This window comes from Ictidomys tridecemlineatus, chromosome 2 (assembly GCF_052094955.1).
Source record: "Ictidomys tridecemlineatus isolate mIctTri1 chromosome 2, mIctTri1.hap1, whole genome shotgun sequence".
Classification (NCBI taxonomy): Eukaryota; Metazoa; Chordata; class Mammalia; order Rodentia; family Sciuridae; genus Ictidomys; species Ictidomys tridecemlineatus.
The window spans coordinates 232,191,981-232,214,776 of record NC_135478.1 but is presented as its reverse complement, the minus strand read 5'-3'; the positions used below and the strand labels follow the sequence as shown (position 1 = coordinate 232,214,776).

General features: G+C 59.2%; 1 protein-coding gene across 4 annotated transcripts in view; it reads left to right on the top strand.

The window, feature by feature from the left end:
- Vipr2 (vasoactive intestinal peptide receptor 2) overlaps positions 1–22,796 on the top strand; it is a 149,526-nt gene that overhangs the window by 793 nt on the left and 125,937 nt on the right. For 3 of the 4 annotated variants that reach the window (XR_013435589.1, XM_078040954.1, XM_078040953.1), the window contains exons 2-4: positions 1,475–1,574; positions 14,965–15,072; positions 16,779–16,876. Coding sequence is in view for 3 of the 4 variants with exons in the window: in XM_078040954.1 (XP_077897080.1) it covers positions 1,475–1,574; positions 14,965–15,072; positions 16,779–16,876 (306 nt within the window). In the remaining variant the exon portion in view is untranslated. The remainder of the gene's footprint in view (positions 1–1,474; positions 1,575–14,964; positions 15,073–16,778; positions 16,877–22,796) is intronic. The other variant, XM_078040955.1, reaches the window with a different exon arrangement.

Sequence of the window (22,796 nt, the reverse complement as noted above, 5' to 3'; positions counted from 1 at the left end):
TCTCCCAGGCGGAGAAGTGCGTGGCACAGTGGAGCTTTTCCTGGGCAGACCCTGTCTGCAGAGCCCCTCCCTCCAAGCTTGTGGCCGCGGGGGCTGGCTTGCCTGGGGAGAGGTGAACCGCTGAGGGTCTTTAGTTCCCTGGGCCAGGAGCTCCACGATCCATGGTCCCCAGAGAAGGCACAGCTGAGGGACCAGAACAAACCCCAACCCCAGCAACCCCAGGGCCAGGCTTGGGCCGAAAGCACCGGGGATTATCGGGGTGAATGCTGCTCTCACCCCCAGACTTCTCCAAACAGTCTTTGCTCTGCCTGCTCCAGGGGTGTTAGATGCTGTGCTGTCAGTGCCTTAAAATTTCTTCTTCTAAGTGGATATAATGCCCTTGATTCTGAAATTTAGACCATTGACTTGTTTACATATGAAAGCCCAGCATGTTTGAAGCCAGGGATTGCTGCGTTTGGCCCCTGGTACTAATCTGGTGAACCTCAGATGCTCAGAAGTTCTCCAAACCAGGTGGACTTGGCAGCCGTGTCCAGCACGAGTTGCTCCTTTTAATTCTGTTAGGAAATCCTGTTCCTGGCTGGAATTCTAGTTGGCCTGCATCAGTAGGAGGATAACTAACCATATAGCTGGATAAGAGTGTTTGATAAGAAAGAGAGAAAAGGAGATTGAGAGAGAGGCAGAAAGACCTCCGTGGCAGCCGGCAGCTCAGCTCAGCCGGCAATATGGGCACCTGCTGAAGTCTGACAGAGAAGAGAAAAAGAAGGTTGACTCTTTGTAAATTAGCCACCAAACATGTTCTGAACTGGGAGCCCTGTATTGTTCTGTCCTTGGCCTCTGGGTGGACAGCAGGAGTGACCACTTATATAGCATCGTGGACCCTGTCATGGGTCCTAGATAAACCTGCTCATGTCTCTGTGGAGCCACACAGCCACGGTAGTGTGATGTTCACCCCTGCCTCTCTTCTTCCAATCTTTCTGAAAGCCTTTTCACACCAAATTATAAAGTCAAAATTATTACAATTTTATCTGTATTCATAGGACTGTTTCAGATGTGACCATATCAGGGGTCTTCACAATGGTCACAGAGACCGCGCACAGTGCTGGGGCAGCAGGTGCATGGCCCCCAAGTGGTCTTATAAACACACACACACTGGCTTGAACCAGCTGCAGGGCTACGAGGTGGAAGACCCTGATGCTGAGAGGTTGGTCTAAACATACCATGTAGTATGCTAATTTATTTTCCTGCTCAGAAAAAAAATATTTTGCTAGGTTTTATGCTTGTTTTTATAAACCATTACAAAGTAAAGATTTTTTTTCTAACAACCATGCCAGGAAAACGAAGGTCACTACTTTTAAATGAATTTTACTTTGGAAGCAGTTTGGAACTGTAAGATTTTGGGTCATTCTTGCAGCGCTTTGCCCAGCTTTCCTCTTGGGCAATTTAAGTTACTTCTCTCTCTTTTCACCTTGAACAGGTGAACAGCATTCACCCAGAATGCCGATTTCATCTGGAAATACAGGAGGAAGAAACAAAATGTGCCGAGCTTCTCAGGACTCCGACAGACAAGCACACAGGTATGTGCAGGCCCGGGAGGAGTCCGCTCCACCCCCTCTGGCTTCCTTGGGTGCTGAAGTCTGCCTGCGTCTGGAAGGCAGGTCCACTGTGCACTTTCTTGTGAGCCTCTGGCAGACTCGGGGACCAAGCGGTGAGGTCTCCCCACACACCTGTCTTCTTAACGGCACAGACTTTCAGGGTCTGAGACGACAGCAATGGTTTCTGACCTCTGGTGGGCTTTGTCGCCCTCTGCCAATGGCTCCATCTTTCCATGGAGTGAGCATTTATCTGACTCCTTGATTTTTAAGATCTTAGTTAGTCACCATGGTTTTGAACCAGTTAAGGATGGTGGAAACTTAGCACAAAGCAAACAGGAAAAGGGGGCTTTGTTTTCCTGCCAACAGACCTATTGCAAATGTCGTGGGCCTGCTAGCCCCCCTGATGGTCAGAAGGCTGCTGGAGTCCGAGGACTCGGCCTGGGTGCCCCACACGGGCCCGCAGCGAGACTCTGTGACGATACCTATTGCCACAGTAGCAAGCCCTTTGTCCTGGCTCTTTCTTGTTCTCCACTCTATGCCAAGACTTTACCTTCCTCAAGGAAGAAAGTCAGAGTAAGATTCTGTTAAAGCAGCCTTGTGTCCCACAGAGGGTCGGAGGTGAGCTCTCTTCTAGACCAGCACTGCCCAGTGGAATGGGGTGCAGCCACGTGGGTAATTTGAATTTTTCAGTAACCACATTAAAATAAGTAAAAAGAAGCACATGAGATTAATTTGAATGGACATTTTATTTGCCTGAAATATCCACTTGTGATTTCGACTCATCCACACAGAACTATCATGTTCACATTCCTCTCTGCCCCGAGTCTTAGACACCCAGGGTCACCATTGGGTCCCGTTTCCAGGTCGGAACCCCAGGCAGCTGGCAGCCCCCACACTGGTCAGTGCCGTTCTGATTGTTAAAACGGGCACCTTGCCCTCCTGCCCTGGGCCTCTGCATCCACACTGGAGACGGCCTCGGCTCCCGACTCTCCAATGTGCATGACCTGTGATTCCCAGGTGCCCTGCACCTCTGCTGGCCACATCTTCTGGGTGTGTGGTTGGACTCTGTCCAGAGAACGGAGAGCACCTCCGCCCCACAGCTCTGCTGAGGTCCAGCTTTGTGAGGAGACACCAGCTGCCCGGGCAGCAGGCTGGACACCATGGCAAGCCGCTGCTGTGAGGCTGCCTGCTCAGTGGGAGCTGCAGGGCTTGGAGGGTTCCAGAAGAGAGTCTGAGGAGGCCCTTGGCATCGTGCGTTATCGGGGTCTGGCTTTCCCCAAAGAAATGTGTCTCCAATTTGTCCAGCTTTCTGTTTTCAAAAGGTTTTCAGAAATGTAAACTTTACGTAAAATATTTCATTTTTTAAAAGTCTGGAAACAGGACATTAAATAAAAGTGTGGGAGCAGAGCAGACCTCTGTAGTCAGTCCAGAGGCAGCTCCCGGCTTGGTGCCGGCATCCCCTGTGAAAGCCGAGTCAGCACCCTGGAGAATACTCACAGGGCGCCTCCTCAGAGAGCCATGTGTGTCCTGGGCTCGCCGTGGCAGCATCTGGGCAGAGGGACAGGGCAGGTCCCACCAGGGCCTGGTGGGGAAGCCGCTCTGGGCTTTCCTGAAGTGACAGGCGTCTGCTTGAGCATCTGCCTGTCCCGAAGCCTCAGCGTCTCATTCCACCTTTCTGACTCACAAGTACTCTGCCAGCCGCCCTTGGGAGCAAAGCAGAGCTGACCACAGGCCCGGCCGCCCTGCAGCTCTGCAGAGACGGCCTGTGTCACAGAGCTTCACTTTACTCTTAGAAATATGCATGGCTCAAATGCCAGGGATATAAATAGTAGTGAGTTACCAAGATGAAGATACCGCAGGTGATGGGAACCAGAGCCGCGGGCAGCCAGAGCTGGGCAGGCGTTCTCAAGGGGCCGGGCCACAGGACAAGAGCACACTCAGGGTCAAAGGTGACCTTGAGGTTCCCGGGGACTGCGGGAGCAACTGTTAGAGCCTGAGGATTGAGGAATTGGTGCAAGAACAGCAGAGTGAGGGGAAGAGCGTTTCTAATGCTGGTGAGAGAATTCTGGGGTTCTGATGTGGCCGTCTCCCTCTTTATGACATGAAAAAGCGTGTACCATAGAGAGGCAAAGCCCAGTTTCAGTTCTGAGCTCTTTAAAAGTACTCTGAGCACAAGAGCTGGGTGACCTCATCCCGATTCCTCACCGAGTCCAACTTGATCTTGCCACTGGAGGACCAGGCCATCCAGGCCACAGAGGCGAGCCCTGTGACAGGGAGTGCAGCCCCAGCAGGCGGGCAGGTGTCCTACCTGCAAGGCCGCTGGGGGCCCTCCTGCCCGCTCCTTGCACCTGGGCCAGCTGGTGTAGGCAGAGCAGGTGCCTGCACTTTGGGGCCATCCCTCCCTGTGGCCATCCCTCCTGGGCCATGAGTGGAGACCACAGCTGAGCCATGGTGGTCAGTATCCACTTAGGACCCGTGAGGAAGATGGTTCAAAACAAAAGGCACAAAACCAACGTTGACCTGTCCATCAGGAACCGTGCGGGGCTCGAGATTGCTCCCTACTGCAGACTGACCAGGTTGCAGCCACACTTCCATAGACAGGCCAGAGGAGACATGGCCCCAGGGCTCCACACGCATGCCATGCATCTGTGTCACAGCCAAGGAGCCCAAGCCCAGGAAAGTCCAATGTCCACAGGAGGCTGCTGGCCAGCCCGCCAGCTGTGGCCAGAGACAGAGAGCCTTGGCCACTGGGGAGACCAGAGGGAGACTGTCTTCCAAGGGTGCTGGCTACAGGTCATCCTCAGAGGACGGCTGGGAACACAGGATGGTGCCTCTCCTCAGGACACCATGAAGGACTGTCCACAAGCCAGAGCTGCCAATTCCCTGTTGGCTTTGACTCTCCAGGGATGCTGGGTGGTTACCTCAGTGACCATGGCTCACTGTGGTTTCCGGTCCTTCCACTACCTGGTCATTGAGGAAGAGATGGTGTCTTGTTTCCTGTTGTAGCTTCAAAATCTGATACCGCCTTTAAAGACGATTCAAAAGCTTTTGCCGAGGGATTAGTGAAAATTGTCACATTAGAAATCAAGTGTGCAGCGGGGGTGTAGCTCAGTGGTAAAGCAATTGCCTCATGTGCATGAGGTTCTAGATTTGATCCCCAGCATCACGAAGTAAGAAAGAGCAGGGAAACGTGAGAAAGGAGGAGGAGAAGGAAGAGGAGAAAATAAAGCAATTAAGTGACACAGGCACATAGAAGAAAACCGCTAAAATATACACACAGTGCCGGAGCTCACGCCTGCAGACCTGTCCCGGGGCCATTCAGTCCTGTGGAAGTGCATTTCCTTTAGTCAGCCTCCTGCTCTCCTCTTCTGTTTTAGTTTTTCATCTGAACAGTGCAATTTGCAGACTGACCAGCCTTCGTCCCTGAGCTCTGCTTGAGAGCTGGGTAATATTCTATGGCACTCATTGGCCTCCACCAGCCTTCGTCCCTGAGCTCTGCTTGAGAGCTGGGTAATATTCTATGGCACTCACTGGCCTCCACCAGCCTTCGTCCCTGAGCTCTGCTTGAGAGCTGGGTAATATTCTATGGCACTCACTGGCCTCCACCAGCCTTCGTCCCTGAGCTCTGCTTGAGAGCTGGGTAATATTCTATGGCACTCACTGGCCTCCACCAGCCTTCGTCCCTGAGCTCTGCTTGAGAGCTGGGTAATATTCTATGGCACTCATTGGCCTCCACCAGCCTTCGTCCCTGAGCTCTGCTTGAGAGCTGGGTAATATTCTATGGCACTCACTGGCCTCCACCAGCCTTCGTCCCTGAGCTCTGCTTGAGAGCTGGGTAATATTCTATGGCACTCACTGGCCTCCACCAGCCTTCGTCCCTGAGCTCTGCTTGAGAGCTGGGTAATATTCTATGGCACTCGTTGGCCTCCACCAGCCTTCGTCCCTGAGCTCTTAGGCAGCTGACGCTATTTTGCTCCTACAAACAATGTTTCAGGATTGGTTTTTCATTGGAAAACAATATCCCAGCCCTGGGGGGGGGGCGTGATTCCAAGCCATGGTTGAAGCTGCCACTGCTGCTTGTGGCCCTGTGTCCTCACCTGAAGCCCCATGTTCACGTCTGTGATGGTGGTACCCAGGTTATACCCTCAATGACACCCGCTCTTCTCTGGCCCTTCCTTATATCTCACCGTCACAGTGAATGCTCATCAGTATCCATGAATGGCTTCTCTTTCTAAAGTCCTGACAAGTGTGCCTCCCTGGCGTGCTTCCTGCGCCCTGCCCAACTGCGTGATCCGCTGCAGGGGTTGCTCTGGATCTTGGCTGTGGTGTGGTCTGGCCCTTCCTGGTCCTTGGAGACATCAGGGTCTGACTGGTGTGAACCAGTAGTGGGTGGGGATCGCGTCTGTGCCTGTGAGGGGTGGAGCTGGTGGAATGAGGACGGAGCTGCTGCCTCCTGGAGACATGGCGGCATGGCCTGCCACTGTGGGTCTCTCTCCCCCGTGTTTCATCTGGCACAGGCTCCTGGGCGGGTCTGCAGAGGTGCACAGCTGGTCTGCGTTCTCTGTGTTCTTTTCTGTACTTTTGCAGATCCGTGCCTAGACTTGTATGTTTAAATAATCGATGACTCTTTAATGATTTGGATTTCTCAACATGCCTTTAAATGTACTTCTCTTAGGAAAAAGAAAATTGCCTGAAATAAATTCTACCCTGAATCAGGTTTTATATGGGCTCACCCCAGGAGTCTGTGGGGAGCTAGTCGGAGGTGGGGCCTGGAGGACAAAGCTGTGGATCTCAGGAGCTCCAGGAGAGGGCCTGGGTGACCCTGGGGCTGACTGGTCCAGGCAGCCTCCTCTTTGGCCCTCTCTCCCAGCCGATGCCCGCCCTCCATGCCTCAGCGTCCTTGCTCCTGGCTTCTCCAGCCTCCTCCGGTCCTTGGGTCTGGGCTTTCCTGGCTCTTCTCACAGCAGCCTGGCCTCCATCCTCAGAAGCTGATCCTTCCCCTGTTGCAGGCGGGGTGCCCAGTGCCTTGGCTAGGTGACCAGTGAGATTCCAGCCAGCCAACTTCAAGGCTGCTTTGTGTGTGCCACCTCACATCCTGGCTTCCCAGCCACAACTGTGTGGCCCTGGTCTGGGGCCCCTCCTCTTCCCAGGGAGCAAGTGGAGGGGGCTCTGGGGCTCGCGGGCCTGCATGGCCTCTGGAGTAGCGTGCTCCACACCAGGCACAGCAGTGCACAGCTCTGCTCTCCATGGCCAGGTGACGACAGCTGCCTCCTGGCAGCAGAGGCCGTGGGGCCACGGTCACTGCCTTGGTGGACAGCAGCTTGTGCCTCCGTGGGGGCTCTTGCAGGTTTTCTGTGGCCTCTGGCTTTGCACAGTTCTTATTGTAGGGCCAAATGCCGCTTCTCCCAGAGGACAGGCATCTGAGTCTCTCTGTTTGCAAGCTTCAGAGGCTGCCTCAAAGCTCTCGCACCCAGGGGCTGTGGTCCACCGGCCACCTTGTGCCCCGGACCCAGCGAAGCGAGCCCCACTGTCATGGTTGCCAGAGCCTCAGCTGACGCTCTTGCTCTTTGAGGTTTTCATTGCGCATATGCCAGGTGGGAGGGGTGATGGGAAGTGAGCAGGATGCGTCACCCAGGGAACCCCAAGTGGATGCTTGGGCAATACACTGGGGTCCATAGTGCTAAAGGCAAATGTCCTTCCATTGTCAGGAAACGGGGCCTGGACCAAGGACCAAGGAGCATGGGATTTCTGGGGGAGACCTGAGAGCGAACCACAGTGGCATCAGCCTATCAGGAGTGGCCAGGGCCACTCCATCCTCCCTCAGAGACCAGGCAGAAAGAAGGTGGGAAAGCTGCCGATAGGACCAGGAAACATTTTCATCACAGCTGGCCTCTGCGTCACTGGCCGTGAACCCTCTGGACTGCCGTGGGCCCTGGTCATTCACTCTCAACCTTTTGTGCATGCTGAGTGCCTAGTGCCCGGGTCTTGGTTTTAGTTTTGCATGTCTTGCGACTGCTCCCTCCAGCCCACCCTGTGCTGGAGTGGACAGGGAACCAACTGCCCGCTGCTGCCCTCCCCCGCCCCCAGTGGGGCTCGAGCTGCTTCTGTGCAGATGGTGAGCACCTCCTTGGCGTTCCAAGCCGCCAGGCAGCGTCTCCTCTGGTGGGTCCCAGCTCCCTTGCGGTCAGGGCCCTGTTTGGCATTCCTGACCTCTGGCTCTGAGGCTCCCTGGAGGGGCTCTCCTCTGGTGGGGGTTAGACCAGGATGAGGATGCGTTGCACACACCTCGCCCAGCACCTACTCAGGGAAGGCCACGGGCAGGCAGCGTAGGGGACAGCGTGGCCTGGTGAGAACAGGGGCACTGACCGTGGCAGAGGTGCTCCCGGCCCTGGGCTGGGGCAGAGTGGGGATCCCCAGCCCCCTGCCCATCATACCACCAGATGAGGAAGCCAGGCCCAGAAGGCGGGCAGCTGCCGGGTCCAAGGACCCTCGCCACGTGCCGCCTCTGTGGCCATCACTGTGGTGGGGGGACAGAGCAGCGTGCTCCAGAAGGGCTCACCTGCCTCAAAGGTGGCAGCAGGCCCCGCATGCCCCACGTCTGAGCTGGCAGGTCCTGTCCATATCCGCCTCGTGTTGGGCGTATCCACCTCGAGACGCGGCCTCTGCTAGTTTCCACCCTCCTGGTGAAGTGGCTTCTCCCGCCAGCCTGCCTGGATCTGAGGTCATTCATTTCTCCCGGGGCCTCCCTCATCACACCTGGCAGAGACTCTGTCACCTCCTTCCCGGGGAAGAACAGGGACCCCTGGGAGCAGCTGTGGCTTTGCTGGATGGGGGACTGTCTGGAGGGGACATCAGGTGCCTCGCGACCCAGAGCAGCCTGGAGGTCTGTGGCCACTGCAGGTGGGAAATGGCTGTGCTGCCCACCCACCTCACCTGAGCTCCTCCCCTCCCGTGCAGAGTGGAAGGCCAAGGCCACTTGGAAAGGACCATGCACATGAGCCCAGGAGCTCTGGAAAGGAGGGAGCACGCTGCCCTGCCCCCAGCACCCTACAGCACCCTCCACACAGCGGAGGCCCTGAGCTCAGGCCCTGCACCCAGCACCCTACAGCACCCTCCACACAGCGGAGGCCCTGAGCTCAGGCCCTGCCCCCAGCCCCCTACAGCACCCTCCACACAGCGGAGGCCCTGAGCTCAGGCCCTGCACCCAGCACCCTACAGCACCCTCCACACAGCGGAGGCCCTGAGCTCAGGGCCTGCCCCCAGCACCCTACAGCACCCTCCACACAGCGGAGGCCCTGAGCTCAGGCCCTGCCCCCAGCACCCTACAGCACCCTCCACACAGCGGAGGCCCTGAGCTCAGGCCCTGTCCCCAGCACCCTACAGCACCCTCCACACAGCGGAGGCCCTGAGCTCAGGCCCTGTCCCCAGCCCCCTACAGCACCCTCCACACAGCGGAGGCCCTGAGCTCAGGCCCTGCCCCCAGCCCCCTACAGCACCCTCCACACAGCGGAGGCCCTGAGCTCAGGCCCTGCCCCCAGCCCCCTACAGCACCCTCCACACAGCGGAGGCCCTGAGCTCAGGCCCTGCCCCCAGCACCCTACAGCACCCTCCACACAGCGGAGGCCCTGAGCTCAGGCCCTGCCCCCAGCACCCTACAGCACCCTCCACACAGCGGAGGCCCTGAGCTCAGGCCCTGTCCCCAGCACCCTACAGCACCCTCCACACAGCGGAGGCCCTGAGCTCAGGCCCTGCACCCAGCACCCTACAGCACCCTCCACACAGCGGAGGCCCTGAGCTCAGGCCCTGCCCCCAGCACCCTACAGCACCCTCCACACAGCGGAGGCCCTGAGCTCAGGGCCTGCCCCCAGCACCCTACAGCACCCTCCACACAGCGGAGGCCCTGAGCTCAGGCCCTGCACCCAGCACCCTACAGCACCCTCCACACAGCGGAGGCCCTGAGCTCAGGCCCTGCACCCAGCACCATCCCCAGCACCAGCCTCGTCTGGGGGCTCGGGGAATCTCCACCTGGGGCTCTGATGCTGGCACTTTGCTGGAGCTTCAAGGAGGGTGGGCTTAGGATCACCTCCAGGTGACCAGGCCAGAGCGCAGCCACAGGGCAGGAGGAGGCAAGCCCTCAACTCAGTGAGGAGGACCACGTGGGCGTGGGGAGGCTGCAGGCTGGACTGCAGAGGTCCTGGTGTTCAAGGCGGGGTCTCGGGAGAGGCAGGGCTCTCTGAGAGGGGAGTCTCGGTGTGAGTCTGGGTCTCAGTGGGAGGTCTCCATGAGCTGTTCCCAGGAGTTCATGAAGCAGTGGGAGGAGTCGGGTGCCCTGGGATAGAGAAATGTGCCCAGGGAGAGGCCCCTGAAGACGATGCTCCTGTGGACAAGCAAAGCCCAGGAGCCATTTCCACAGACCAGGGCCAGGCGCCAAACCAGAGGGAGATGTGGAGGAAGGAGGCCCGGTGCCGGGTGGCAGCAGGCCAGCCGCTCTGGAGGGGCTGCTGGGTGGAGGGAGGGCAAGGCCTCCACCTGGGGCAGGAGACGGGTGGCCTTTCTCAGAGAAAAGAGGGAGACAGCAGAGCTCGTGGGAAAGGCACCCATCAGGGACCCAGGCCAGTGCTCTGTGATGAGGACCTGGGCATGAGGGGACCATGGCAGCTCCCAGCAGTTCCTGGGGACCGGGCATTTCTGTGAGGTCAGGTGTGACTGATGAGCTGGGGCCACGGTGCTGCACAGTCCTCTGCCCCCCTCCCACGGTGGCCTAGCTCTGCCCCTGCTGGGCCTACGTGGCAGCTCCACACTGCTTCCTCAGGAGCCTGGAGCCGGGGGAGCCAGGGTCCCCTCAAGTCCTGGCACAGTCCTGGGAAGTGTCACCCAAGCCTTAGTCATAAACCTGGGGGAGACTCTCCCAGGACCAGCCTGCACTCCCAAGTCCTGTCCAGAAGGTGCCACAAAGGGCTTCTCATGCCCTGCACAGCCCTCCCCAGCCCTGCCTCCCTCTGCACCCACCCCCCTGCACAGCCCTCCTCCAGCCCTGCCTCCCTCTACACCCACCCCCCTGCACAGCCCTCCCCAGCCCTGCCTCCCTCTACACCCACCCCCCTGCACAGCCCTCCCCAGCCCTGCCTCCCTCTACACCCACCCCCCTGCACAGCCCTCCTCCAGCCCTGCCTCCCTCTGCACCCACCCCCCTGCACAGCCCTCCCCAGCCCTGCCTCCCTCTGCACCCACCCCCCTGCACAGCCCTCCCCAGCCCTGCCTCCCTCTGCACCCACCCCCCTGCACAGCCCTCCTCCAGCCCTGCCTCCCTCTACACCCACCCCCCTGCACAGCCCTCCCCAGCCCTGCCTCCCTCTACACCCACCCCCCTGCACAGCCCTCCCCAGCCCTGCCTCCCTCTACACCCACCCCCCTGCACAGCCCTCCTCCAGCCCTGCCTCCCTCTGCACCCACCCCCCTGCACAGCCCTCCCCAGCCCTGCCTCCCTCTGCACCCACCCCCCTGCACAGCCCTCCCCAGCCCTGCCTCCCTCTGCACCCACCCCCCTGCACAGCCCTCCCCAGCCCTGCCTCCCTCTGCACCCACCATGCCCTGCACAGCCCTCCCCAGCCCTGCCTCCCTCTGCACCCACCACACGCCGCAGCGAGCAGCTGCAGGTGGAGGCACAGCAGGCAACTCCTGGGTGAGGCTCTTGTTTGTGCACTTCCCCCTGTACTCAGTCCTCTTGATGCCCGCTGCCCCTGCAGGCTCCTGTCCAGAGCTGGGTATCAGCCTGTGCTGGCAGGCAGTGATGAGCAGGGCCCAGGGAGGAACGACTCGGCTCAGTTTGGAGCAAGGTGCTGTTTGGGTTCCGCTGGATTCAACGTTTCTAAATACATATGTTCTGCCTGTATCTCTGCAAGTGGCTTGAAAGTCCTCTTGTGCACTTACCAGCTTTGGTGATTTCTGTTTCTGGGTCTGGGTGTGATGTTAGCTGAAGTCCCAGAATAAAGCTGCCACTTCTGAGATTCTCATCAGGCATAGCCATCCCCATGGACAGCGTTCAGGGTGTCCTGGAGGAACTGAGTCTGAGGCAGCCTGGCAGGGTGACCAGCATCTCTGAAGCTCCAGGTGCCAGCAGATCTGTCTGTCCAAGTCACATCCACCTTCTGTGGGGCTGCGAAAGCTGGACCTGATTCCTGCATATTCTGTCAGCCAGCCACTCTCTGGAGCCTCTTTTGCAGTAAACTCCAAGACAAGAAAGTCCTGAGACCAAGCTGCTAGGACAGGGCTGTCCTGGTAGGGCAGCTGCTCAGAGCACACTGTCCGTGTCTGCACATGCCCCCAAGCTCAGGAAACAGACTCCAGGGGTCCTTCTTGCTCTGTTCGGTCAACTAGGTAGCCCCTGAGTGCCCAGGTGACAGCAGGTCTCCAAGAATACTGGTTTTTAAAATACTTACTTATTTATTTTTATGTGGTGCTGAGGATAGAACCCAGCACCTCACACTTGCTGGGCTAGCACTCTACCGCTGAGCCACAACCCCAGCCCCAAATACTGTTATTTTGAGGGATCAGTGAGCAGAAAGTCAAAGCAAGGCAGAGGTGGAAAACTGCTGAGTTGCTGCAGGCACAGCTCAGCTCCGGCAAGGTTCCAGGGAACAAGGGTTGAAAGTGGAAGGTTTCTGCCCCAGGATACGAGGGAGGATCTTCTGGCGAACAGGCACTGGGTGGGAGGGCTGTGCGCTCTCTGAGCAAGAGGACCAGCCTGCTGTGGGCCAGCTTGCAGTGTCAAGCCCAGGGCAGTCTAACTTGGGGAAGAGCCTGGTCATCTGCATCCTCCTCACTTGGTCCCTGCAGGCCAGCTCCTATTTTCTCTTGTGTCCCTTGCTGTGAACTCAGTGCGGAGAAGACAGCATCCTGTGAGCATGAGGGACACAGTGCTTTTTGAGGCCAGCACTTTGCTTATCTGGGACAATTCAGGTCAGAACTGAGGGTTGCAGATCAGAAGAGAACAAAGCACTTGAAAAAATAATTTCCTCCCAAGTCAGCTCCCAACACCATCCAGGCTTTAAGTTAATGGCAAGCACACAGGGTCGATGGCTTTGAGGGCAGCAGCTTACAGAGAGAAGGTGACCAGCTTCTCTAACAGGTGTTACTTTAGAATTGTAGAGCTTAGAGGAATAAGAATCTCCTTGCTCAGTAGTCACTTTACAGAGAAGAGACACAGGGTTGAGCAGGTGCCTTCCTGCACAGGCGAGCCCTGCACAGGTGAGCCCTCACACGTGAACCTACACAGGTGCATCCCTGCACAGGTGAACCTACACAGGTTCGTCCCTGCACAGGCGAGCCCTACACAGGTGCATCCCTGCACAGGTGAACCTTCACAGGCGAGCCCTACACAGGTGCATCCCTGCACAGGTGAGCCCTCACAGGCGAGCCCTGCACAGGTGCATCCCTGCACAGGTGAACCTACACAGGTGCGTCTCTGCACAGGTGAACCTACACAGGCAAGCCCTGCACAGGTGCATTCCTGCACAGGTGAGCCCTGCACAGGTGAGCCCTCACAGGTGAGCCCTCACAGGTGAACCTACACAGTTGCATCCTTGCACAGGCGAGCCCTACACAGGTGCATCCCTGCACAGGTGAACCTACACAGGTGCATCCCTGCACAGGTGAGCCCTCACAGGTGAGCCCTCACAGGCGAGCCCTGCACAGGTGAGCCCTCACAGGTGAACCTACACAGTTGCATCCTTGCACAGGCGAGCCCTACACAGGTGCATCCCTGCCCAGGTGAACCTACACAGGTGCATCCCTGCACAGGTGAACCTACACAGGTGCATCCCTGCACAGGTGAGCCCTCACAGGTGAACCTGCACAGGTGAGCCCTCACAGGTGAACCTACACAGGCGAGCCCTGGGCAGGTGAGCAAACCCCACAGTTGATGGCTGTAGGGCCACAGTTAAGCTCCTGCTGATCCTGCGCCTGCCTGTGACTCCCTGGTTTTCATCATAATAGCAGGAACTCAGTACCTTGCAGGTCTTATTACGTGCTGATGACTTGTACTGAATCAGTTGTGTTTGGAGCTTAAATATGTTGAATTCCCACTTTTAATCATTCTTCACACTTTTTGAGTTTTCTCATCAATGGGAGAGGAACTAGGATTCCTTCCAAGAGACAAGATGGATTCCAGCATTTCTGGTCCAGTCAGTACTTCGTACCTAGACTTCCTGTCAGGGAATCTCTCATCCTGCTTCTCCATGGACCTGTGGCTGTTGGGGACTTACAGTTGGGACTTGTGATGTGGTCAGTCTGTGGAGTATGGCATGGCTGTGGGAAAATGGCTCCGTGTGAACCAGAGGGGGTGGTGGGAGACGTGAAAGGGGGGACAGGAGGACGTCAACACATGCAGCGTCCCCTGTGTTGAGCTGTGGAGTGACAGGTGGCTCCTGTCAGACGCTGCCCAGCGGATGACCTGAAGGGCCCTGCAGCAGGGCTGGGCTGTAGTGAGGGAGCAGCCCAGCAGCTAGAATCCCTCCGGGCCCTCATCAAGGCCTCTGCAGAGGGACCTGGTGGCTCAGATGGGGCAGGAGTGACGGACAGCAGAGGATGCACACCACCACCCCTGTAACTGGAGTGTCAGAGTCCACATAGGGTGGCCGGTCCTGGGGGCCAGGGCATGCTGGCAGCTGGTCCTGGAGGCCAGGGCATGCTGGGAGCTGGTCCTGGGGGCCAGGGAGTGCTGGGGGATGGTCCTGGGGGTGACAGTGAGTGGGACAGTGGTCATCCCTCAAGGGCCAGCCCCCTCAGGTGAGGGCGCCCAGAGCCACGTGGGAGCCTTGTGGAATAAAGGCTTCTCGTCCTCTGGCCTCCACTGCTGAGTGCACTGAGGATGACCCCAGCCGACCTGGGCAGTGCCAGGCACAGCAGGCACAGCAGGCCTCACTCCTGGAAGCCACAGAGTGCAGTCTGCTGTCAGAGGCTGGGGGCACTGGCCATGCTGTTGGACAGGAGTGTGTCTTGGTGCCCTATCATGCAGCAAGTGAACATGCCTCATAGTAATGAATTGCATTTTTAAAATGCCAAAAGAATGAATTAAGTTGTTGTCACCATACAGAAGGAAGTCTCTGAGGCAATGTACGTGCCGATTAGCCTGATTTGAACCCTCGATGTGCAGGGTTCGACAACACTTTCATCCCATAAACATACTCACTACTTGCCAATTAAAAATGAAATAAAACTTGAAAATTACACAGTACAACGTTATCCAAATGCTTGATACTGCATTCCTCATGGTTTCTCCAAAGCTAATCAGAGTGGACACAGCAGTGTCTAACTCATGGCCTCCCTGCCACCTCCTGGGGCTGGCCCCCTGACTCTCTGCCTCTCCTTCCAGCCTGCCCTGGTGTCTGGGACAACATCACCTGCTGGCGCCCTGCAGAGGTGGGGGAGACGGTCACCGTGCCCTGTCCCCAGGTGTTCAGCCATTTCTACAGCAAACCAGGTGGGCTGTGTGTGCTCCTTCCTGTGCTCCCCACAGTGTTTGTGTCTGAGAACTCGTGTCTCCACTTCCTTTGGTGACTTCTGGCTCCTCCTGCTGCCAGGGAACAACAAGACACAGAGGTCCCACCCCACCTACGTGGGCAGCAGGGCAGGTAGCAGGGAGAGGCCAGGCCTGGCAGACACAGGAGAGCCACAGCCTGGGCACTGTGCAGGGGTGGGAGCCAGGGGTGGAGAGTAAGAGGCTCAGTGGGTCCCTGTGAGCCTACGGGCTGGGTTCCCACAGTCCCCAGAGAGCATCTTGGTCCAGAGGGCGGAGACAGCCCTGTGGAGCTGGGATTCTGGCAGGAGGAGACATCTGAAGGCTCAGCCCCGGGCCCCACTGTGCTGACCAGTCTGACATCCCCTGAGGTCTGCAGTTCTCTGCAGGGCCTTGGAAGCTGCCCTGGGCCCTGTCCTGGGGCTTGCTGTGCACCTGGAGACGCTGCTCAGTGGGTGCTTAAAGGAGCGCTTGCTTTGCTTTCATAAGTGGTCAGATCTTCGTAACCTGGAGAAACCCACCTGGAAAGCCAGCGTGGAAGACGCACCTGCAGACAGGGAGGTGGGGTCTGCTCTGATCTGGCAGATGCTGGGGCCTAAGCCTGGAGAAGAGACTGTTGGGCGTGGTTGGAGGAGGAGAGCGAGCAGGAAGGAGCCTCACAGGCAGCAGTCGGGCTGAGCTCGCCCCGCAGGGCCCCTCCAATTCAGGACCTGAACAGTCTAGATAAGCTGGCCTTTTAAACTTTCCATCCGGTCAGTTACTTCTCTCCTGAATGTTGTCCTGGAAATCCAAGTCCATGCACAGAGCCAGCAAGCAGCCGAGGCCTGGCCAGCCCCTGGGCCCAGGGAGGCCCTGAGAGAGAGAGAGAGAGAGAGACCTCAGGACCCAGCAGGTCCCAGAGGCCACACTCTCCCAAACCCACAGTCGGGCAGGCAGGCTGGGCCGCTGTGCCACCCCGCCTGGCAGCAGCTGCTCGGCAGGTGGCACCAAGAAGGAGGGAACTTGCCTGTGGCTGTCTGACTCCTCTCGGCCACTGAGCAGGTGGATGCAGCAGTCGGGGCTCCTGAAGCACTGAGCCTGTGTCCCCTCAGTGTCGTCTGACCGCTGGGACCTGGCCTTCCCACCTGCCCCCAAGTTCCCTGGAAACGAATGAGGCAGTGCCCAAAGGCCCTGGGCCCTGGGCTCCCTCAGCCCAGGAGGGCAGCAGCTCTACAGAGTGAGGGGTGCACATGGCTGACACCGGCTCTGCCCGAGGACTGGGGGTGCTCAGTTTTCCACCCCACCCTGGCAGGGGCCACCCACTCTTCTGTGTGGTCTTCTCCAAGGTCACCAGCTTGTCATCGGGGAACACTGCGATTCTGGGCTGCCGAGAACCAGTGGTGGACTGTCTGGGTGGAGAGGTGGGATTTTACCATCACAGCTGCCTTTGTCCTTGCAGTTTAACCACGTCCATCCAGCCGCGGGATTTTCATTCTGCTCCAAGGTGGCAGCACTTGGAGCAACTGCAATGTTACTTCTGTTTTTCCCACTTTATGACCCGAGTGTCCACTCGCATCTCTTGGGCCCCCTAGTCTAGGCAGGTTGTGAAAGGCGGCCTCCGTGGAGTCTGCTGAAGCACACGGGGACGTCTTTGTGGACCTGTGGCAAAACGTCTGAACTTCACTTTCCAGGAAACATCAGCAAAAACTGCACCAGTGACGGGTGGTCGGAGGCATTTCCTGACTTCGTCGAGGCCTGCGGCTACAGTGACCCCGAGGACGAGGGCAAGGTAGGCCCCTCCTCCTAGCCGCACAGAGCGGCCCCTTGTCCAGACCCGGCCATGGCACCGAGGCCTGGCGGGCAGGAGGCTGGGCCTGGCGGGTGGGCTCAGCTCTCCTCCACCTGGACCAGCGCAGCTCCTCCTGTGTCCCCTCGCCATCCCGGGTCTGGTCTGCCGCCCACAGCTTAGCCCCAAGCCTGCCAGGTGTGACCAGACCAGCCCTTCCCCAGCCCCAGGCTGCCTCCGACCTTGGCTGGTTCATCCTGGTCTCGCTGGGCCTGGGCCGGGTGGCAGTGACCCTCCGGTTGGCGGTGCGCGTTCGTGGCTGCGTTCCCAAGGGGGCCAGGGGCCCTCTGTTCCAGAGTAGCTGACAACATTCTTGTGTGGAGTGAGTCCACCCGACCCCAACATCTGCCCAGCCCAGTTGTGCCCAGGCCCACCGCTGTGGCCACTTCACCCCCAGGCCACTCGCTGTCCCTGCCCTCTGTCCCCTCCTGGCTGCCGCGGTAGGCGAGCACCTGGTAAACCTGCAGGCCCCTATTCAGACCCCCAGCTGCACACAGAGGTGCTGGCCTGAGAACTGGCAGGGGGCAGGCTGCTGGCCCTCCCTCGTGGGGGCCTCTCCAAGGCCCAGCAGTGTGCTTCCCCACCTCCGGCTCCTCGGGCTGTCCTTCTTCTTCTCTAGGGTTCCGGTTCAAAGCCAGTTCTCTTCCCACTGAAGAAAGGAAGTCTCTCTGGGTCAGCACGGTCCTGCCTGAGGGGTGGAGGGGTGGTGGGTGAGCTCAAGGACCACTGTGGCCTCTCTGGGTCTTAGAGGAAAAGCCGGGTCAGAGAAGGCACAGAGAACTCTGTGCTGCACCCCCTCAGGGGCCCTGCCGGAGACTGGAGGCCAGGCTCCCTAGTGCCCGCACTGGCTTTCCTGTAGGACCGGGTCACCCCCCCCCGCCCTCTGTGCTGTGTGGGTTGACATCCCCACCTGGGCTGGACGCTCCTGCTAGTCGTCCTACTGCGTGGGTCCAGGGTCGGTGTCCTGGGTTCCTCACTCAGAGGGAGCCTCCCGGGCGCCTGGGCTACCCCAGCTCAGCCCCTGCCGGTCATGGCTGGACCTGGGCTGTGTCCTGTGCTCCAGGGAAGACAGGAAGGGGATCCAGGGGAGGGAGGGAAGGGGTTTCTTTGCCTGCCCCTCTGATCCTGTGAGGGCCCTGCTCCGTTATGCTAATCGCCACCCTTAGCTTTTCTGCACTGTCCCCAGAGCCTGTGGCCTCTGGTGGCACTGGTCTCTCAGATGTAGAGAGCTGTCGGGTGTACGGGCCGTCGTATGTTCTGAACTCAGTGACGACAGACACCTGCAGTTAATGTCACTGACTCCCCGCCGCGGCCAGGTCCCGGGGCCAGGTCCCAGGGCTAGGGTGCAGCCAGCACCTGCAGTGCCACCCCTAGGTGCACCAGTGTTGGTTCCTTTTGTGCTTCTGGACCCCATATTCGCTGCACTGGTCCCGCACAGGAGGCCGAGCGTGAGCCTCTGTGTGTGCTCCTGGGAGGAGCAGACACCAGAGCCAGGCCTCGGGCCTCAGCGCCTCACCTCAGCAGCTGATGGACTCACTGCAGTGGTCCCAACAGAGACTCCAGCTCAGAGCCAGGGTGGCCCTGCACATGCTGCCTGTGAGTTCACGTTTCCACGGGGGTTAGAGTGGACTCAGGGTCTCTCCAGAGAACAAGGCTTCCACCCCAGCCGAGGGGCTGTTCTGTGGAGAGAAGGTTCTTTGCTGAGGCCCTGAATTCTGACCAGAGCAGGGGCAAGGGCTATGGAGTGGGGTGACTTTGGCAGTGACCTTCCTGCCTGGGTCCAAACCCTGAGATTCAGCCAGATGTTGGGGCTGCAGACCAGGAGTGACCAGGAGTCCCAGGTTTCTGAAGGCAGAGGGGTGGTGGATCACCCGCCATGCACAGCCCCAAAACTGAGCCTCACCACGCAGCGACCCCTCGCGGCTGAGCTCTGAGTACAGCAGGACACTTGCTGGGGCCAAGCCCTATCCTGAGACCTTACCAGCAATGTCCATCCAGCACTGGGCGCAGGTCCCGGGGTCATGGCCCAAGCCTCAGGGATGCACTCCACAGGGCATGAAGGTGCCCTGGGAGCCTCCGAGCTCGTCCCCAGGTCATGAAGAATGACCGAGACCAGGGAGGGCACCCGCCGTGGTAGTCACAGCTCAGGGCAAGACAGCCCCTGGTTTCCTAGCCCTCTGGGTGGCACCGGGGGTCATTTCTGGGGACACCGTCTGGAAGACCCCTCCCGGTCCCTTGGTCCTGCTCGCAGGCTCGAAGCTGAAGCCGCCTGCGTGTGGCCCGGCGTCTGCTCCCGTGCGTCTGCCTAGCTGAGCAACTCGCTCTCCACTGACACTTCAGAGACTCCGCAAGTGCCCTAAATGCCCATTTCCTGGTAAGGGATTAGAGAGTCAAAACACTTCAATGTGAGAAAGCAGTAAAGATGCCGGCCCAAGACCAGCCACGGCGTCCTCCCTGGGGCAGTTGATGCTCTTTGGACACTTTGGATACTTGGAGCATTAGGGGATAACAATGGCTCAGACCCGGAGCGCAAGGCCAGGGGCCATGCAGGGTGTGCCACCGGAGTCCGGTCCCCCGCAGGTGAGCACAAGGCAGCGTCCCCAGGTGGCCACCCCCTGGGTCCCCCAGCTCCTGCTCCTCTCTTCAGTCTTCCGCTCTCTTCCCAGATTGGTATCTTCCTTGGATTCCCACTCACACAGTCAGGATCAGCCGTGTCTCTGTGCGGTCATCACGGGTTTCAAAACAACTAAACTCAAGAGAAGATCAACCTCTGTAGAAACCACAGGCTTCACTGTGTGCCAAAGATCCAGAAAACCAAGTGGGGTCACACTGGACGTCCCCACAGGAGCCCGGTGTGGGCCCAGGGCCTCTGGCACAAGAACCAACAGGAGCCTCCCCGCTGGGCCTCATCTGGCCAAGGGGACACAGCAGAGTGTGCAGCCTGGGCCCTGGGCCTCAGCCGCCTCCGTCGGCTCTGAGGAGCTCTGCAGAGGCTGCTCAGGGTGCTCCAGGTCTGCACACGGGGGAGCCCTGCTGGGGGTGTGCGGTGGGGCTGAGCCCTGCCCCCACCCCGGGACAGCAGCCCTCCTTTGTCTGGGAGAGGGGGTGCGGCAGCTGATCCTGAGGCCACTGGGCACTCCCGCTGCTTCCCCCCTCACGACCGGGCCACGCGCAGGGCCAGGCCACGCGGATGCAGCACGCCGGCCTGCCAGGGGTCTGCCCGCAGCCTCCTCTGTGCCTTGCCTGTGCAGTTCTGAAACAAAGACCACATCGGCTAAATTTAGCCACGCACTGTTTGGCACTCCAGGCCTCCATGTATCAAGTGGATGCATTTCTTCCAGATTATGCCATATTCCTAAAAATATGAGTGCCCTCTCCTCCCAGCTCCTGCCCGGGAGCTCTCCCTCCGGCGCCGACTGCACTCCCCCGAGGCTCTTGGTCACTGAGGCTCGGCTCAGCACTGATGCTGCCTGTGCAGACACCCACCTGGAGCAGCGCTGGGGGCACACCGTGGTCCCAGCTTGACAGGAGGCACGCAGCAGAGGCCTGTGAGCCACCTGCCAGGGCTCGGCTGCCCAGCTCATGCGCACAGGCCAGGAGCCCTGAAGTGGCCAAGAAGCCCCAGGGGACTCACCCGGAGCCCTGTGTGCTGCTGGTTCCCACAGCGATTCCGGCTCCCAGGGCCCCAGCAGCAGCGTCTGTCTTTCTCCTCGAGGTGCAAGCCGTGTTCCAGGTGCCAGTGGCAGGAGATCAAGGGGATCCCGGATGCTACACCAGCCAGGGACAAGAGGGGCATGGAGATCTGGGCCAGGGACCTGGGTGGGTGGGCAGAGTGGGACCCAGAGCTGCCCACAGGAGCCCTGAGACTGGCCTGTGTTCATAAGCAGAAAGGGCCCAGGACCAGAAAAACTAGGGGCCAGGTGGTGCTGGTGTTGAGTGGCCCTGTGCCTCTGGCGCTTAACAGTTGCACGCAGTGAGTGAGACACCTCAAGGCCAGAGGACAGGGTGGCAGGGAAGCTAGGTAAACCGCAGACACCACATGCTAGGGACAGGCGAGGGTACAGCTGTAGGGTGACAGTCAGCCTGGAGGTGCAGGCAGCCATGGGTGCAGAGGGAAAGGGGCCTGCAGGAGACAGAGGCCAGGGAGCTTCTGGGCTGGTGTGACCGTCCAGGGCAGTGTGGGTGAGGTCCTGCCTGGCTCTGCACGGACAGGGTGCGGCTGTGCTTGGCTGGGGCTGTGTTCCCGGGTGCTGGCCCCTTGTGTGTGAGTGGCCTCTCATAGAACTGCCAGCAGCTGGCTCTGTGGCCAGCCCCTGGGACAGTGTGGAACAGCAGCCACCTCCCAGGACCCTCAGGTGTGCAGTGGGCGCCATGATGGGGGGAGGAGGCTTGGCAGGAGCAGGCAGGGAGCCAACCTGAGCAACAGCGGCTGCCCCTGGGCCATCGGGGGCTCTCACTCAGCCTCAGACAGGCTTCAGGGTCCCCAGAAGGAATGAGGACAGTGCAGAGACGCATCCTGTCCTCTAGGGGCTGGGTGGTCTGCGGAGGCCTAGGACAGAGAAGAAGGAAGGGCTCTGAGGGTCTCTCCCTGTGTCACATCCTGGGATCTGGGACCAGAGGGCATGGACAGGATGCCAGCAAGTGACAAGGACATGGGGAAAACTGCGGGTGAAGGCAGAAACACCAGCCACTTTAACACCGTGTCCCCTTTTAAAAGCCCTTCTGCTGTATTTTCTATATTTAAAAGTGAGCACATACTACTTTTGTATTTAAATAAAACAAAATTTTAAGATCTCAAAAACTAGTACATCTACGTCAAGTTGGACCTTCAGCTCTGGGCGTGGACAGGTTGGTGGGGAACTTGTCACTTTGAGTCTCACAGATCTTCTTTTTTCTTTGTTGATAATTTTTATTTATAGATGGACACACGATTCTCTCTGTTTATTTTATGTAGTGCTGACCATGGAGCCCAGGGCTCACACATGCTGGTGAGAAATCTGCCCGGAGCACAGCCCTCTCAGGGTCCTCTTAGAGCACGTTTGGAATGTAGTCGGCAGAGCACGGCAGGGGCACAGGGTGTGGGCTGGAGTCAGGGCTCCTGTGGCCATGCAGGTCCACTCCAGGTGGGAGGCCCCTCAGGGGTCAGGGCTTCTGTGGCCATGCAGGTCCACTCCACGTGGGAGGCCCCTCAGGGGTCAGGGCTCCTGTGGCCATGCAGGTCCACCCCAGGTGGGAGGTCCCTCAGGGGTCAGGGCTCCTGTGGCCATGCAGGTCCACTCCAGGTGGGAGGCCCCTCAGGGGTCAGGGCTCCTGTGGCCATGCAGGTCCACTCCAGGTGGGAGGCCCCTCAGGGGTCAGGGCTCCTGTGGACATGCAGGTCCACTCCAGGTGGGAGGCCCCTCAGGGGTCAGGGCTCCTGTGGACATGCAGGTCCACTCCAGGTGGGAGGCCCCTCAGGGGTCAGGGCTCCTGTGGACATGCAGGTCCACTCCAGGTGGGAGGCCCCTCAGGGGTCAGGGCTCCTGTGGACATGCAGGTCCACTCCAGGTGGGAGGTCCTCAGGGGTCAGGGCTCCTGTGGCCATGCAGGTCCACTCCAGGTGGGAGGCCCCTCAGGGGTCAGGGCTCCTGTGGCCATGCAGGTCCACTCCAGGTGGGAGGCCCCTCAGGGGTCAGGGCTCCTGTGGCCATGCAGGTCCACTCCAGGTGGGAGGCCCCTCAGGGGTCAGGGCTCCTGTGGCCATGCAGGTCCACTCCAGGTGGGAGGTCCCTCAGGGGTCAGGGCTCCTGTGGCCATGCAGGTCCACTCCAGGTGGGAGGCCCCTCAGGGGTCAGGGCTCCTGTGGACATGCAGGTCCACTCCA